General features: G+C 39.2%; 2 protein-coding genes across 7 annotated transcripts in view; both read right to left on the bottom strand.

Annotated features, from left to right (window-relative positions):
- Positions 1–667: 667 nt before the first annotated feature.
- On the bottom strand, positions 668–11,347 carry LOC147233452 (ribose-phosphate pyrophosphokinase 2-like). The gene is made up of 7 exons (XM_086148292.1): positions 11,086–11,347; positions 6,629–6,812; positions 5,313–5,411; positions 4,650–4,774; positions 3,213–3,386; positions 2,087–2,246; positions 668–1,762 (listed from the first exon to the last, which is right to left on the bottom strand). The coding sequence occupies exons 1-7, from the start codon at positions 11,205–11,207 to the stop codon at positions 1,670–1,672; spliced, it is 957 nt and encodes a 318-aa protein (XP_086004418.1). The 5' UTR covers positions 11,208–11,347; the 3' UTR covers positions 668–1,669.
- Positions 11,348–15,394: 4,047 nt separating this feature from the next.
- The window catches only part of LOC147233451 (histone deacetylase 4-like), a 67,828-nt gene continuing 65,535 nt past the window's right edge, over positions 15,395–17,687 (bottom strand). For all 6 annotated transcript variants that reach the window (XM_086148288.1, XM_086148290.1, XM_086148287.1 and 3 more), the window contains 2 exons: positions 17,404–17,548; positions 15,395–16,583 (listed from right to left, as the gene is read on the bottom strand). In XM_086148288.1, coding sequence (XP_086004414.1) covers positions 16,544–16,583; positions 17,404–17,548 — 185 coding nt within the window. In that variant the 3' untranslated portion in view covers positions 15,395–16,543. The remainder of the gene's footprint in view (positions 16,584–17,403; positions 17,549–17,687) is intronic.

Raw genomic sequence — 17,687 nt, 5'->3', positions numbered from 1 at the left:
TAGGGTTCATGCACAAGAACTTCTTAAGATTTAATAGATTGTTGTATAATGGTGTCACACCTGAGCTGTAATAAACAAGTAACGGTACTAATATAGCCAGTGCTTGTTTTGGAATGGCAGCAAGTATGATCACTGAAGACAAGACAACCCTTCTGTCAGCACAATGAGCTCACAGGATTGATTTTGATAATAAAGTTTGATAATAAAATATGTCAAAAGCCAAAGTACAATGGTTTCAGAGTGAATAACTTTACTTCTCTGAGCACATTTCCTTTGGGTTAGTCCCTTCAAGGGTTGCCACAGTGAATCACTTACCTCACCCTAACCCTGCATCCTCTGCATCCTCTTCACTCCTTCCAACTACCTTCATGTCTTCCTGCACCACACAGAGGAGCGTCCTTAATTCATTAAGAACTTGAGCACTTCAGTCAGAATTTTTTCATTGAATTGACGGTTGACAAAATTAAGTTTAAATTATCAACACTTTGTACAAGAATTCAATTGTAAAGTTTATGTCAATCAACAACACTAATAAGTATGTTATTTTAGGTTTTCTATTTTCACACAAGTATAGAATGCAAAGTTCTGTGCTTGAATCAGGGGTTTAAATGAGTAAAAATGCCCAATGAACACAGATTAATAATAATAATAGGTGACAGATGTGTCTGTAAGCCAAAGCTTTATTGTCAAGGAAACCGCTTGAAATATTACATATAAAAAACACCTACAGGCAAACTGTGACACCTGCCTCATTGAGACAAAAAGTGGTGATCTACAGCCATGACGATTACTGTATATTAACACTATAACCAAGCTTTAAGCTCAATTGATTTTCATGACCTTTTGGACTCTGGGAAAAGTGCCCACTTCAGTGCCCAATCAATGCCAAGCCAGCCAAACGGGAAGTACTTCAATAAATGGCATTATATTTCAACTGGAGCTACAAAGGGAGAAACTCGTCACAGAAATGTGTCATAAGTGGGAGCCGGCACTTTATTTTATGAGGAATAAATGATGCATCAATGCCTGGGTGTAGTGAGGGATTCAGCGTGTTCAACCTAACCTCATTAAAATGATATATTGAGATTTGTGGTGTACTTTTTATGTCTGGGACCTAATAATAGCACAAAGCATAGACTTATAATAATCAAACAGCATTAGCTAGTAAGGGTTAGGCTACTTATACTAATACTTTCAGCAGCTGTTTAAGCAAGGAGGAGAAAGGGCAGGGGATGGGAACATGTTTTCAAATAATCACTTCACATTTCATGGCTAAGATGGCCAAAAAAATTCTCAGTAGGGCAAAATTGTGGATTGTGTCATTAAAGTGAGGTAAAAATAATACAAAAAATGTACATGATCAACCCTTTGGTTTAAGTCAAGGTGGTGCCTCTTGGTTTCAAAGGTAGCAAAACAGATACTGAAACACAGGGGAAAAAAAAAAAAGAGACAGAAAAAAAAGAGCCTTATAAATACAAACTTGGTCTTAAGAAAGGGAATTGATGAGTTCAGCCTTTTTTCCTGGGTGAAAATGTCAAAATGACTTTTAAAAAGTAACAAGTGGTCTGGCCAAAACCACCTGGCACTTTTTGAGCATTTCAGGAGGATATGAGGCCAGATGTGGCAGCACATGGGTAGCCTGACAGAGGGATGACCCCTAGTTTGTTCTTTATAAGGGGACGTGGCTGAAAAGATAGGAGACCGACTCCCCATTGTGGGTTCTCCTGATTGCCTCTGCCAGGATCATGGAGATGTCAATGACCTGAAAGATAAAAAAAGGAAAAAAAAAACTAATGTAAAAAACTCCAGAAATCTCCTGGAAAAACAACAACAACAGAATACATTTGAAGTAACTTTCACATAAAGCCCCATTCTGTGACAATTAGGAATCAAACCACTTGATGTCACTATTGTCCCTATTATCAGCTGCACAAGCTGCGGGTTTGGATGTGAGACAGCTGTTTGTTTGACATATGGAATCAAATGGAATTCAAAACAACAGAAAACTAAGGCAACTTCATGATGTCTGATGTCAACATCATAACAGGAGCAAGATTTTTACGAGTTTAAAAGTGGCAAAGTGCACCTGTATTTTGGGGCATGCCTTCATCTTCTCCTCCTGTGGGATGGTGTTAGTGACCACCACGGCCTCAAACGGCGCGTTGTTGATGCGGGAGATGGCCGGGCCAGAGAAAATTCCATGTGTGAGGATGGCATACACTTTAACAGCTCCTGCGTCGATCAGCCTACAGAGGAGTCAGACAGTCAAATCATGAAGTAACAATGAACTGATTCTACCTTTTCCCAAACATGCACATCAATAGTTCAAGATTTTCCTGTCTTCAGGGTTCCCACCATTTTGCTGGTAAAAAAACATGTCAGTCTGGCTTCTCTGACCTTCTCTCCAAAACATCTAGCATGTGCTGTCCCTCTGATAGACTCATTCCTGATCCTATCCATCCTCGTCAGTTCCCAAAAAGAACCTCAAAATCGTGATTTCTGCTACTTCCGGTTCCGCTCGTCTGTTCTTCAATGCCACGGTCTTCAGCATCGCTGGTCTCACAACTGTCTTGTATAACTCTCCTTTCATTCTGGCAGATATTCTTTTATCACACAGTACACCCTGAGACTTTTCTCCATCCGTTCTAACCTGCTTGAACCCTTTTCCTCACCTATTTTCTACCCTCTCCATTGCTCTGACCTGTTGACCCTAACTACTTACAATCCTCCACTGTCTGGATCTCCACTCCCTGTGGCCTCATCGTTCCACTTGGGTCCCTCTCAGTCACACACATATATTCTGTCTTGCTGTTACTGACCTTCATCCCTCTCCCTTCCAGAGCATATTTCTACATCTCTTGATTAATCAAAGGTACTTTTCTTGAAAATTACATCTTTTATCCCAAACGATGAACTCAAACTAATGAAAATCATTGTGCAGGCCTTTTTACAGATATTCTCGATACATCTGGTCCAAGATGGCCCAAAAAAGCAGTGTATCAATGGTTACTTAAACTATCCTGTTATCAGATTACAATTCGTAAAGAAAAAAAGGAGGGAGTTTCAGTACTTTTCCAGGACAATTTTCATTTTACCTAATTTTGTCTATTCTATCCATGACTGGAAAAATGGTCAATTTTAATGGTTTCGAGGACACATGGGAACCCTAATCACACTTCAGTGACTGTGGTAATGACTTGAATGGTACTGACTTGTCAGCAGCGTGGCAGATGGTGCCGCAGGTGTCAGCCATGTCATCTACCAGGATAGCCACGCGGTCCTTCACGTCACCCACCAGTACCATGCGGTCAACTTCATTGGCCTTTTTTCTCTCTTTATGGATGAGTGCAAAGTCCACATTCAGGCGGTCTGCAATAGACGTCACGCTGAACAGACAAGAGGAGTTACCATTGAACATGGAGCACTGTCATCAAAGCAAGCTCATTACAGTATTTTACTTTTTGTTCTTGTTTTCAAATGCTGCTCATTTCTACCATTGTCTTTTGACTTAACAATGAGACAATTTAAGGACAACAATTATTCAACAACCATTAAGGCATTACCTACTGTGTTTTTAAGCTGCTTCAGTTAGACATTACAGAATCGCTACTTTTAAATGGAATATCAAAAAAGGACGGTATAACCATATGCCCTATTTCTTATGGCCTTGCTAAAAGAGAAACTATTTGGTCCAGTTGTTTTTTTCAAAAGAACACAAATACATTTCTGTGACCAAAATCTCAGATGATGAACCCCCATTAAACTGATCTGGAGGGATAAGCGGCTCTATATTAAAAAGGGGTTTACTCAAAACTTAAACTGGGCTCAACTGACCCATTGCAAAAAAGATAAAAGGGAATCAATGAAGGAGAAAATGTTGGGGTTACAGAAAAAAAACCAACACAGGATTAAACTGGCATCGGATAACATGTAAAGTTAACAATATGACTGCACTCACAACAATACAATCTGTTTAAAATGTATAGTAACTTATCAGCTTGTCAGATGAGAGCATTCAGCCTTTGAATGAACTCTTAAGGAATTACCCACTCATGTACCTTTGAGCTCAGCTCACCCCCAAGCTTTGTCTCTGCCCAATTTTACCCATGGAAAAAATACAGACTGCATCAATTCCACCTAAGGACAAAGTCCAGGTTGTGCCTGTAGAAGGGTCGACCAATTTATTTGTTTGTGCAATATTTAGATTTCTGGCTAGGGTGATAGGTGAATCACTAACCAGTCTGAAACACAATGGTAATCTAGTGAGTGACAGGCAAAATTTCAGAATTATTCCCCTTTGGCCAGTGTAAAAAGACTGCAACGATTGCACATTAAGCAAAATGTGTGCACAATCAACATAGAAAAGGCCTTAAGTAACTCCCGCCAAATAATTCACTGAATCGGCAAACAGACAATCTGTGATACAAACCCCTGCCAATTTGGTTATCCATTAAAAAAACAAAAACCAACTCAAAACCAGTGTGAAACAGTTACGAGTAGCCCAAATATGCTAGACAAAGTATTACATTTTTAAATAATGAAATGTAATGACCATATATTATGCAGTCATGGAAAAGTTTTTTTTAAGTAAAACTCAAAATCTTTCGGATTTAATGGGCTAATTGAGCCACTGTGGTAATCCGCCCTACCGTTTGGCACCGCCAGCATCTGGAGAAACAATAATGCAGTTTTTCCACTCTGGGATGTTTTCTCTGATCCACTGGAGAACAGCAGGCTCTGCATACAGGTTGTCTACGGCGATGTCGAAAAAGCCCTTGGAGAAAAGGCAGAGTTAAGATTCTTGTTTTAAGCAGTGGGCAACTATTAGGTGTGGTTTGATATTTCTAAGAAATGCAACTTAGTTGGGGTAGATATTGGGCTTTAATAAAGAAAATTAGTACCACAGATAATACGCACAACTAATCCAAAAACATGAAAACTTCCGGTATTTGCTGCCTGTTAGCACACACAGTAAACTAAATAATTCACATTATTGTGATTTATGATGTGGACATAAATGTTAGGTAAAAAGAGGAAAAAAAAATCCCATTTTAGCTTTATACCACTTTGTAAAACTCAAGTCAATCAGCTACACTATTACATTTTATCACTTGATCTATTAGCACCACTTCAACATCTCTTGAAATTAATATACCCGTAGTCATCTGCTGCTCCTGGAGTTTGTGAGAGCCAAAAGTTTTCCACTTTGAAATGTTAATTTCTATTTATTAACTTTATTGCAAAATAGCATGCATTTGTATCAAACCTCTTCATTCGCAAGCTGTTTACCCTGCAAAGACCTGTGTATTCACCTGGATCTGTGAGGCATGGAGATCCATGGTGATGATGTGGTCGGCTCCGGCCACTGACAACATGTTTGCCACCAGCTTTGCAGATATCGGCGCTCGACTCTAGAGCAAGTATTAACATACAGTCCTTTGAGTTTAAGATGTATGGGGGGTGTTTTCCCAAATCAGCACATGCAGACAGAGCCACTGCTTCTTCCGATTTCATTTTTAAAGGTTTGGTTATTGTTTGATGAAAACACGACAAGAGTTGTTTTACTATTTCCAACTGAGGGAGGGAAAAACAGACTTCGGGCATGTGGCGATCTTATTCAATAACGTCTACTATGAATGCTCTGCTGCGCATTACCTGTCACTCTTGTAAAATTCCAGCCCTACTGTTGCCTCAAGCTTGTTCTGTAATGGGTTCATTTGAGATAAGCCTGCACACATCAGGCAATATGGCATCGGGATTTATTGACAAAACACTTAACTCAGGATGATGGCTGAGCTTAGTTAGTGGGAGCACATTAAGACCCTGACACTCATTGCCCAAAGATAAACAGCATTTTGAATCAAAGTGTCACCCTTCTAAACACGTGTTGAATGATGAACACTGCGCAGCTTAATCAAAGTCATCATGCAACCTTTTTGATACGTTAACCTACTGAAATTCAATCCGGATGGATCTTATATTAGAAGCAAATCAGACTCAAAACTGCAATTGTTAAGCAGGTGATTTCATGCCACAAGGAAACTCTGTATCTTGACAAATCTGCACTGTAACTTTTAAGTCAATGATATGTGGATGAGGGGATCCAAAATTTTAATGGAACGTTCTCTCGAAGGGCAATACTTGGTAAAGCAAGGAATAACAGCTCATGTGAAGACACTTAGGTTTCCAACAAGGTAGTTTTGTTCAAATGATATTTCATGTAATAATCATCATTGGGAATACAATTCCATCTTGTGAAATTTGGTACTCTGGCTGTCAGATATTTGGTGGTTTTTACACCATTTGGCTTGGTGGTTTGGTAACTGCATGAAAGCATAAAAGTTACTAATGTAGTGTCGTTCTTTAAACATGGGCTGTAGAGATCACTGGAAACAATGGAAAATCGTTATTGTATAGGATTAATCGATGCATTAAACAGGAGGGCACAAATATATAGAGAGCTCAAAAACATCTTAATATTAGTTGTTGAGCTATTTCAAGTGAGAACCTGCTTCGGCACCATGGGTAACGTATGAGTAAATAAAATATACAAAAGACAGGTCAAATATATGACAAATATATTAGTACATATAGTAGTTAGTATTTAATCATGATAGTGAGTATTTACCTTGTCCTTCTTATCCTGGCGGGCGTAGGGGAAACAGGGAATGACTGCAGTGACGCGGGATGAGGAGGCGATCTTGCAGGCATTGATCATGATTAGAAGCTCCATGAGGTTGTCATTGATCTCACCACAGCCACTCTGTACAATGTACACATCCTCTCCACGTACACTTTCGCCAATTTCAACACTGTTGAAACAGGAAGGGGAAATGACTGAGCAAATGACCTTGTAGTGATACATTAATACGTCTGAGGGAACTACATATAAACATTTTGATTATAATAATAATGACATAACCTATCTTTATACATTTGTGAGCAGTGAATGTTCACCTGCTCAGCACATACCAAGACAAAACCTACACAAGGTATGCTTGACAATGATGAGGAACAAGTTTGGGCCAAACCCGTCGACTCCTCGGAGGGTGTTTGAAACGGCATTTTAGAGGCGAAAAGGGTAACAGCAGGCACTCATTGTTACCATGCCAGCTATGTTGAAGCCAGAATGGGCAGCACGTGTGTGAAACATTCTTGTGAGGGACATGGCCTACTAGCCCTCAACATGTGATCTCCTATTAGACATTTAAAACTGAGATCCCGGGCTGAGAGTCACAAGGTTTATTAAGTAATTTCACGACAGCAGTTCGAAACTACCTTGAAGAAATAAAGACTATAGTGGCCTAACTTGAAAAATGTTGTGACATTTTTGTGAACACTGTTGTTGCTGACATTAAGAAAAAAATTATGTCTTTGATGTATTCTATATCAATATTTCATTCTATGCGACTGATTCTTGTCCTTGTCTCTGTGCTTTTGACAGAGATATTAAGTATTAGGATTTTTTTTTTTAAACTGTCGTGTTTAATTTCAAAATGGTGATAACATTCAGAAATATGGGCCTATAGATGTAATTATTTTATGCCTGATTATGGGTCCACGCCACTCAATTTCAGCTGTTGGGTGAAGATAATGCAGTTCCGTTGGCCATGAATATGGCTTGTTAAGTTGAGGGGGGGGGGGATTCCTATACATTTTTTGTATTTCTTTTTTGCTACTAAAGTCTGCTAACTGTGTAGTTATGACCTAACAAAGCATAATGAGTCCCATTGCTAATTGGTTAAAAGACAAGTAAAGCGGAGTCTGACAAGACACTGTTGTGAGCTGTGAGGCCCAGCTAGCTTAGCTGGCCGAGGCAGCACACACAGGAAAAGATATAAGCTTATCAGACATAGCTATTGAATGCACCATTGCTGCTTTGCTCAAACCCTATCAATGTAAATAGATTAACACATGTTAGCCATCTTTTTTGAGCAAATTGTCCAATAATAGCCATATCTGGGATATAACGATATACTGCAATACAACAGTATCACACTGAGTGCCAAAATCCTCTCATCCCTGAAGAGAATGGCATTGGAGCAGTGTTTTTCAACCTATTTTGAGACATGGCATGTTTTTCAGCTGGAAAAAATACCACGGCACACCACCAAACATAAATGTTAGAAAATTACACTCTGGCGTAATACAGCTGCAATCCAGCAGAGTGGAAGAGTATTTTATTGCTCTGTCTGTCATTACATAGCAGACACAGACACATAACATTGACAAATCATTTAAAGTCGCTCAATGATAATTTTCTTGGGACCACTTATGTTAAATCAGAAAATTTCCCATGGCACACCTGACAATCGTAGTCTGCCAAGGTTTAGTACTTCAAAAAAAAAAAAAAATCACTGATGTACAGGAGCTGAGACATTCATTACTTCCTTTTTGAAATGTTCAGAAGGACTGCTTTGCGGCTGAAACCTCAGTCTTGAACTGAATCACTCTTAAGACGAATACAGTTTTGCCGAGGCCTTAATTTTTTGCTTTACACTGACAATACAAGCAGGACAATCAGGTTATCATTACATTTTGCTTCATTAGCCTGAAGTTGTCCATACTTCAAACGTATGTTTTTGAACTACTGATGGTAAGCTTGAGTCCATGGTAACTAAAGTTATACAATGCAATCAAAGAGAGGAACCGAATAATCCCCGAGGTAATAACTTGCAGGCATTTTTAAAGGTTGAGAAAAAAGAAAAAGAAAACAGATTGTGGATTAATAAATTAAATCTTCCGTTCAAAGTGTCCAACCTGATTCTGATTTTCATATATGAAATGTAAAAAGTCTAATGTCTTTTTGACAGTTGACTGACATGTGGTGTAGCTGGTTCTTAAGAGACTATTATAATGTCTCGTGAAGAAATAAGCTGAAAACATTTAAAAATGCCTAAAATATTATCATGGACAAGTTCTAGCAGAAATATATCTAATAGGGGTATGAAGTTAGTCAACAGTCATACTAATACACACCAGTTATATCCTAAATTTCTGTTAGTTTTCCATTCAAACACTTTTATTGATGCAAACAACCGCTGAACCGTTTTAACTTTTTGTGCAAGGAATCAAAAAAGGAAAATGGTGTAAAAACCCTGTTTAATATCCTGCCCTGTTTAATATCAAGTTCTCCCAACAATGCAATTTTATGTGTTTATATGGCCCTTTTAGAACTCGAAAATGTGAAATGGTGATCTTAAAGCAAGTCGGAGTCAATAAAATCTTACAAGGCTTTAATTTCCAGGAATCCCTCTATTATTTTAACCTTACTTAGTCACATGCAGTGACAAGAGGTGCAGTCCCCACCTATTGTTAGCACTATGGCATGAGAAAATGGTTTGCTTTGTACATTGTGCCATCCAAACTGCACCATCACAGATTAGCAGATTTTAATTGGGTTTTATTTTTGTGCTTGGAAACATTGCACATGAAAACATTCTTACTAATGGAGAAAGGGGTCAGCACATCTTGGTGGAACAGAGGACTGTATAGGTCTGGAGCCTTCATTGTTGCACACTGTCTTTCAGATGGTTACAAAACATCTTATGCCATTTGTGCTTTTATCCAGAGTGCATTATTGTACAGAGTGACCCTGGGGGTTTTAAATCCAACACCGGCAATATTAATGCTAAAATATTAGAGCCGCGGGATTTTGGAAAAAAACATTTGACATTTGTTTACCTGATTGGCCACCATGATTTAGAAACATAGTATTGGATCTCATGGTACAGAAACCGATGAGATGCCTTGAAACATAATTCAAATAACAAACCCCAGCCACTGGAACATTTGAACAGTTCAGGCCACACAGGTCTACACGACGCCAAAAGGGTCTGCTGGTTGTCAAACAGCATGCACGTCCTTAACTAACCCTGGTCAAAGACAGGCTGCAGCAAAAGGAAAAAAATAAGGAAATATTCACTGCTAATTACATTTCTACAGTCCCACTGCAAGACAGTGACTGATTCAACTAATTCAGCTTGGATGTCTGACAAACTAACACAAATTAAGTGCATGTGATCTAAGCACAGGAGCAAAATTAATTCAAAATATCAAAGTACTGGCAGCTATGTATAGCTTCATGTAGTTTTACTTTTTAGGGGAGATGCAAAGAATTATGCACACTTTTCAGATCTGGTGCTTGGTCTTTTCCAGAAGGCTTTAAAACGAGAAAAGTACTGGCTACACCGCGTCATTTGTCACTCGCCCATCGGGAGATCTAATAAAAGCAGCAAGTCACGGAGTATGTCAGATAAATTTTGAAAACATTAAAAATACGACAGCCGTCAAACCTAACAGTTTATTTGTCTAAGTTTAGAGGCTTGTTGCTATTAGCTTGATGAAAACAACGATGTCAAAACGGGAACCGCTGCTGCAGATCACGTGCGGCTGAAGTTGTAACAAACTACTGCCTCGTTCCTACCCGGCGCTCGGGACGCAACTGAATGCTAGCAGGAGTCCATCCAACGGGCGCTTGAATGCGTCTCGGCAATTTTTATTTAGCCGTATCAATTAGACCCCGAAATAGCAGCAGCAACATTATTACTCTGTGGAACCTAATCATTGTTTTTTTTAAGCGAGCGTCGAGTTGTAGGACGTGCACGTTTCCAATCAAGGAAGCGAATGCGACGATGCAAACACTGAACGACACGTAATACACCCGGCCCGTGGTCTCGTTGCTAACCCGGGAGAAACAGCTAACGCGTCAAACGCAAGCAACAAAATGGCCTGTGAAATTACGTAACATGCTCAACAACCATACAGTTTTGGTCTCGTTCACTAGCTTGCAATTCACGTAAATCTGAAACTGGTGCGAGAAAAATCTGAAAATTCTGCAAGTACGTCGCAGCTTTGTCCGACAATGGACACACTAAATTTAGCTTGCTAACCTGGTGTGTTTACATGTGGCTAGCTTGTCACGTGTGGACCGAATAGTAAACCATTGTTAGCTTCGTGCTAGCCTAACCCACATGGGACGCCGAGACTGAGCCAACACGAACCGCAATCCATTTACCAGTGAGCAGCCACACTGAAGGAGGCAAAGTGTACAAGCGTCGAGATACACTCGGGAACTGTACTTGCCATGTCTCCTGGTTGCTAAATTTCTTGGTTATGACTTTTCCCAGCTCCAGCCCCAACCGATCCGCCACTTTCTGGGACAGGTCGTGGTGAGAGCTCCCGCTAAAGAGCACTATGTTCGGCATGTCCGGGAAAAAATGTGAAAGTTCAAAAAGGAAAAGAAAAAAAGACGGAGGTGAATGCCGAGGCTGGCCTCCTGACTAAATGGTTCCGAGAAAGGAAGAATGGGTTGGTTAAAGTTGCAGCGTGGACATGGCACTTGCGGAGTAGGGAGGGCGACGGCAGAGAGGAAATTTAACATCAGTGTTGGTGGAGTAGGAGGAAGTGGCCTCTTCTCATTGGACAGTCGGGGAGTCCTAAGAAACAACTATGTTTACTTGACTCATCTGACTATTTAAACAAATTTTTTCCAATAACTCATTTAGCTCTGCGTATAATACACCTATTAATTTAGAGTCATTTCAGTCTATGAATTATTTTTAATATTAATGTAATCAGATTATCATCTTGTGAGCTCCTACACGTGATGCTTGTGTTATTTTATTGATTTCCACTTCAATCTGTGACATCGCAACGACCGAACAGTCGTTCAGTCATTTTCGAATTGATTTTCAGCTTCTCACATGAGATTTCTCAACGCAGTCTATCTGAAAAAAAAAAATCATTTTATTGTTGCAGTTTCTATGGTTTTTTTCAGTATTCAGCTGGATTTGGATTTTTTTTTACCATGCATACATTCCCAACAAAGATCTAATTGAGAAAATAGAATAGTATAAACTTTTAACTATTAATGATGAAAGCCCTTGCTGTCCTGCTGCTGAATGTATTGCAGGACATTGTACTACATATGTAGTTTTCAGTTTTAAAAGGAAGTCATCTGACAGATGTTGCTTGTTTTCACACTTGTGATACTGGATCTCTACAATTTGATTTTCCACTCAAAGACGAGTCAGCTGAGGCTTTATTCCCCTCGTATACATCCCAAAAACCAGCCATTCTACTGTCTGAGATCATTGCTGTCATGTGCTGGGCAGCTAATCAGCCTCAGCACATGGCAACTGTCTGAACAAGGTTCAGAAACAGTCCAGCTAATGTTAGATACTGTTGATGTGATGGATGACTGCTTCATGATTTTTACGTAATTTAGGTAATTTTTAGGTAATTATTAACACAGTTACATAGTTTAAATTACAGTTGGCAATCATATTCTAGGACCAAGTGTAGGCTATTCTGTCTGTCTCTTTCTTATTTCTTTTACCACGTGTCATACTTGGTCAAAACATTCATGGTAGGTTTTGCAGGTTTCCGAGCAAGCTATACAATCATCAGAGTTTCCTGATAAGACAGTTGCCTCAGTTCACTAAAAAAATTTAAGACATCCTGCTTAAATGCATACTATTGGTTATTTACACACTGAATTTGCTTACATGGACTTTTTATGATCAGCTTTGACCTAATGAATGAAGATATCAAGTCAGTGATTACACATCCAGAGAACTGTGACCATATCTGGTCGATTGATTTTGTTCAGACAGCTCATCAAAAACAAACAAACAAAAAAACGTACGCTTCTTACGAAGGAAAAGAATTCCCTGAAAACTATTAACCTGCAATGATTTCACTCAAAACCATACAAGAAAACCACAGCTACTTGTGTTTTTCAGAAATATATTTTATAGATGATGTCAGAGATGAAATGTCCAAAGCATAGGTCCCAAAGAAAGATAACATTTATCATCAATAGAGAGACAAACAACAAACAAAAAATATTTTTTTCCCATTTACATGTAAACCAAGAATTGCTCTTGAGCCACAGTGGTTATATATAGAACTGGCCGAGGTGGGTATGACAAGTAAATGCCCTTTTTCCAAACCTTTTCTCAACCAAAAACTATTGTTTCCCTACCGCCATAGTGCCTGTTTAAACATCTTTGAAAGAGGAACATTCTTTGGGAGAGTCTTTTTAAGGTATGAATGTAGCGAAGGTTTGGCAGAGCATGTTTCTCTCAAACACAGTCCATACATGTCTTAAGTGCTGAATCATGTTAAAATCACTTATTGGAAACAATATTCAATAAGAACAATATCAAATGTTTCTCAATGGAGTCATTTGGACAAAGTCTTTTGAATTGTTTGCACACCAGAGAGGAAGAAAACCATCCCGGCCGGAAGTTGGAGTCACTGGGGAGTTTCTTTTTGTTTGTTTATTTGTTTTTTTCTTTAAAAGCCCTCCAGTGTTCTTCTTCTATTGTGCAAATACATTTTGTTACATAGACAAGCAGGCATGCTGACTCACAAACCATGCAAAGAGTTAAAGTTGGCGCGAGCGGACGGCAAGAATGACTTATGGTATTTAAGTTTCTACATTGGAAAAAAAAACTCTTAAAAATGTTAAGCCCAAATAAACAATTGAAAAGTGGAATGTTTTTGTTAAACGTGAAACAAATATTAAATTAACGTCAATTTTACAAGTTAATAAAATGACTTACAACTTGAAAAAAAGAGAGAAAGAAAGAAAAAAACAGGAGAGTCGTCAATAATCGGGTTAAACAAAGCAGTAAACAGATGAATGTTGACTGGTAGTGTCAGATCAGGTGAATTGAAGCAGGAACAGAGGAGAAGGAGACACTGATGTTTTAACAGCCAAATCGGAGTTTCTCTTTTGTTTTTTCTTTTACATGTGAATGGATAGTGGAGCCCAACTGATAAACTGATCAATCAATATTATCAACAGATATGTGTCTTTTACAAATATATCAGCGTTGGCACATGAACTGGTGGATTTGAAAACATTATGTGTTTTAGGTGTTACACATTCCATTAGTTTGTTAATTGTCCCTAGATATTGACATCCAGTCTTATTTCAATCCTAGACACCAGGACATCTAATGCCAGCCATTTGATTTAGATACCAATGCTGGCTTACAATGGTATTTAGCGGTTTTGTGTTGTGGTGCAACCAATGATGATACACACACAAAGTGAAGCTGAATGTCTTTCAATGTTTTGTTGGTTTCAAGACCAACACTTTTTTTTTCAGAAATCAAATAATCCTTTCCAAGCAAAATCATCTGCTGCGACTGGTTGTTAAAATTCGACGGTGTAATGTATAAAAATTAGCTTAACTATTACAGTATTTCTATACAGCCAAAATGTCAGCTCGATATGGTGTTCTTTGTACCAACGAACATGAGTTCCAACAATGCAATATTGGTAACGCTTTACTTGATAGCCAAGTGGTTGGCACCGCATGTAAATATTCTAATCACCAAATCTCTTCCCATTCATTTTCTGCCTCTCTTCACAATAAACGCCCCCCAGCCCCAGAAATAATCTCTAAATCTGGTTTGACATTCGTGTCCCCTCCTTTTCTTTCCCTGCTGTAGAAAACTCGGCTAGCTACATAAAATGGCCTCTTCACCTCTTATTGTGTGATGTCGTCACAGTCGAAAGGTAAGTGCATGTCACCCATGCACAAGAGGAAAATGCATCAATTAGGCGACAGTGATTTAACAGAAGTCAATCTCAGTGCCGTGTGATGATTTGATGTTTCACTCCAGGGTGACCCAAAACAGTGCAGTTGATGACAAGTTAAATATGCTGCTCTTCTTTTAGTTCATGGAGTAATATCATACCCATACTCTTTTTCGTTCACAATATCATAGCTGTCATTAGTTAGAGTACATTTATAAATTTTTCCATATACAAATCTCCTATAAACAGTACGTTATAAATACACAATTGATGAAAATGCCAAAAGGCCTAGAGAGCCGTACAAAGAAAGGAAGAATTCCTTCTTAATTTGATCAATACAAGAAAGAAAACAAGAATCATGACAATACTAGTAAGTATGTGGATGGCAGCCCTATAACTATCCAGAAAACGGATAAAAAACACATAACAAAATCTATGGATGAAAAAAGTTAGAAAAATGATCTTCAACAATAAAAATAAAAGTGGACACATTTACCAAAAACACACTCTGATATTTTAAATTGACAACTTGATGTGGAAATTATACATGTAGATACAAACTGGCGATACTGCCTGTCAAAATATATTCAATTCAACATACATGACTAATGTTGAGCTCACACTAGTAGTAACCAAGGTAGTTGCCAACCAGCAAAGCATGAGAGGTTGATCAGCTCATGAGAAGAAATTTCATCTGGATCTGTAAGGAATTAAATTAGTAAACAGTAAACTGGGAAGCTTTGTCTGAAAGGCCCGACATTGGAAATATTTGCCTGCTAAGTGGAGTCATAGTACTACTGTGAATGCAAACTCATGCTTTGGCTTTTTCTTGTCTTGCTTTTTCTTTTGGATAACATTCAATATCTCGCGGGAAAAAAAAAAGTCTCTTCTCTTAGCTGAATACATGCTTCGTAAGTTTTACAAAGCACTGACTTCGGTTAAAGGGAGGCTACATAAAAGGCTAAACCTTTTGACAGTTTTCAATCTAATTTCTTTTTATTAATGTCTCCATGTTTGCACCTTTTTCAACAGAAGCTGGCAACTACCTTTACAAAGCGTTTTCCTCTTTTTTCTCAATTTTTTTACAGAAAAATAGATCCATCCAAAAGTAAAGTAACTCTTCAAGAGGGGCTGTGACAGACATCAATGTTGTCACATTCCAAGTAAACATGCTGAAAGATTGTTTGCTTTATTTCAATCATTCTCATCCTTTACAGGACTGGAAACACTCCGTTTCCCTCCCTCGCGCTGGTTTCCATCGCAAGATTTTTTTTTTACTTAAGGCAATCTTTTCCTGAAATCCAGCGGACCCTCACCAAGGCACTCCTCTCATTAACCTTCGACGGCAGGCTGGCCCAGCGCAGTGACAGTCTTACCATGAGAAGTCTTTGTAAAAGCTCACCTCAACTTCGGCTGACCAGAGTCCACAGTGAACATATCATGTGAAATAGTCTGTCAGTTGCTGCGATGCCCTTCTTTTGCAAGGAGAAATGTTGGAGAATAGAGAATCCCAAGGTGTGCGGTACAGTTGGGAGATGTGCTGTCCTGGTGTCCACATTGAGCGTGGTCCGAGGGCAGCTGTGTAAAGCACCGAAAGTGTTTCTCACCTTTCAGTGATGAGACCTGATCTCGCCCTCGCTCCAAAAACCCACTGCCTCGATAACCTGGTCGGCCACTGTGGGGCGAACATGGGGTTGCGAAGACAGAGAAAAAAATGGTGTCTCTGCACGAGCGCCACAAAGCAACTCTGTTATGTTTAATTTTTTTCCAATACAATCCTCTGTCTCCTGATTGGCCCCCTACTCTGAGGCTGAGCCCATCCCCCTCTCCCTTGTTTCGGCCGAGGGGCCGCTAATCAAGGTGACTGACGTAGTGAGTGGGGTTCGGGGGACTAAATGAAGGGATCAGTCGAGACTCTTCGCAGGTCAAAGAGACGTTCTCTGGAGAGGTCGATAGTAACAGTGTGGCACGCTCATTTTTCCCTCCATTACAGTGGCTCCTCCTCTTCCATTGGTTCCTCCTGCGGTCTTATACCCACACACACACAGACACACACATAAACGACCTGAGTTGGACTGCTGACACACTGCACTGCAGCATTGGTTCACATACAGATAAGTTCATGAACTATGGACTTGGGACTCGTATGAAAGCTGTGGTTAAAGCACAGTCACCTTGACACAGAAACACTACTGTTTTGCCCATTCATACAGAATAATATAGATTTTAGAATTGGACAGGAAACTTGTTACTTTACTTCTCATCTAGACTGACTTTTCGTGTATCATAAAGCAATGATGTCATTATAAACACTGACACAAAGCATAAATACAAATTCTTTTTTCAAAGTGTGGGGAAAAAAAACTGGAGATTAGACAAAATGTCATTGAAAAATGACAGGTGAATTGTTTGTTGCATAAACTTCTTCCTTCCTTTGCATCAATGATGATAATTTCTGCTGTCTTGTTTTTAAACATTGCTCGTTCCACTGTTTGGGCGAGACAGTTTTGTGATTATATCTGTACAATATGTATATCTCTTACACTCAACTTTACACTTTTTAACCAAGAGTGTCATTCACAACATGCACAAATAGGAACTATCATTTGGGTAAAATTCTGCTTCTATGACATTCAACAGATTACATTACAGGACATATATAAAAAGGCCATTTACTAATACATTTCTACCAAAAAAGGTGATGATCGATGATCAACAGTCCCACACTTCCCCAATGATATGTGAAACAAGGCTTTGACGGGGTATTTCTCTGTTATCTGTTTGTATCAGACAGGGTTGGAAATGGGATTGACGGCTCAACTGTGTGCATCATCCAAACCTAGATACCTGTGATCCATGGTGTTGGTGTTGGCCACAGACAGGGAGGCCATGGCACTGACAGCCTCGGCTTCCTCGGAGTCTCCTCGCTTGGCCTCCAGCAGAGAGAGACCCAGCCGGGGTGAGTACCGATGCACCGCGCGCCAGTACTTACCTGAGGGGATGTGAGGCAAAGGAAGTTGGAGAAGTTCAGAAGATTAAAAGATGCAACACAGAGAAGAAGAGCCCAACAGGAAGAAAAAAAACAAACAACTCAATATCTACTTCCTCTTTCAAAAATTTGTATTAACTGG

Source organism: Fistularia commersonii, chromosome 6 (assembly GCF_037954325.1).
Source record: "Fistularia commersonii isolate RoL2024-O1a breed Wild chromosome 6, RoL_Fcom_v1.0, whole genome shotgun sequence".
Classification (NCBI taxonomy): Eukaryota; Metazoa; Chordata; class Actinopteri; order Syngnathiformes; family Fistulariidae; genus Fistularia; species Fistularia commersonii.
Note: the sequence above shows the minus strand (reverse complement) of the source record. Positions and strands in the feature narration are given on the sequence as shown.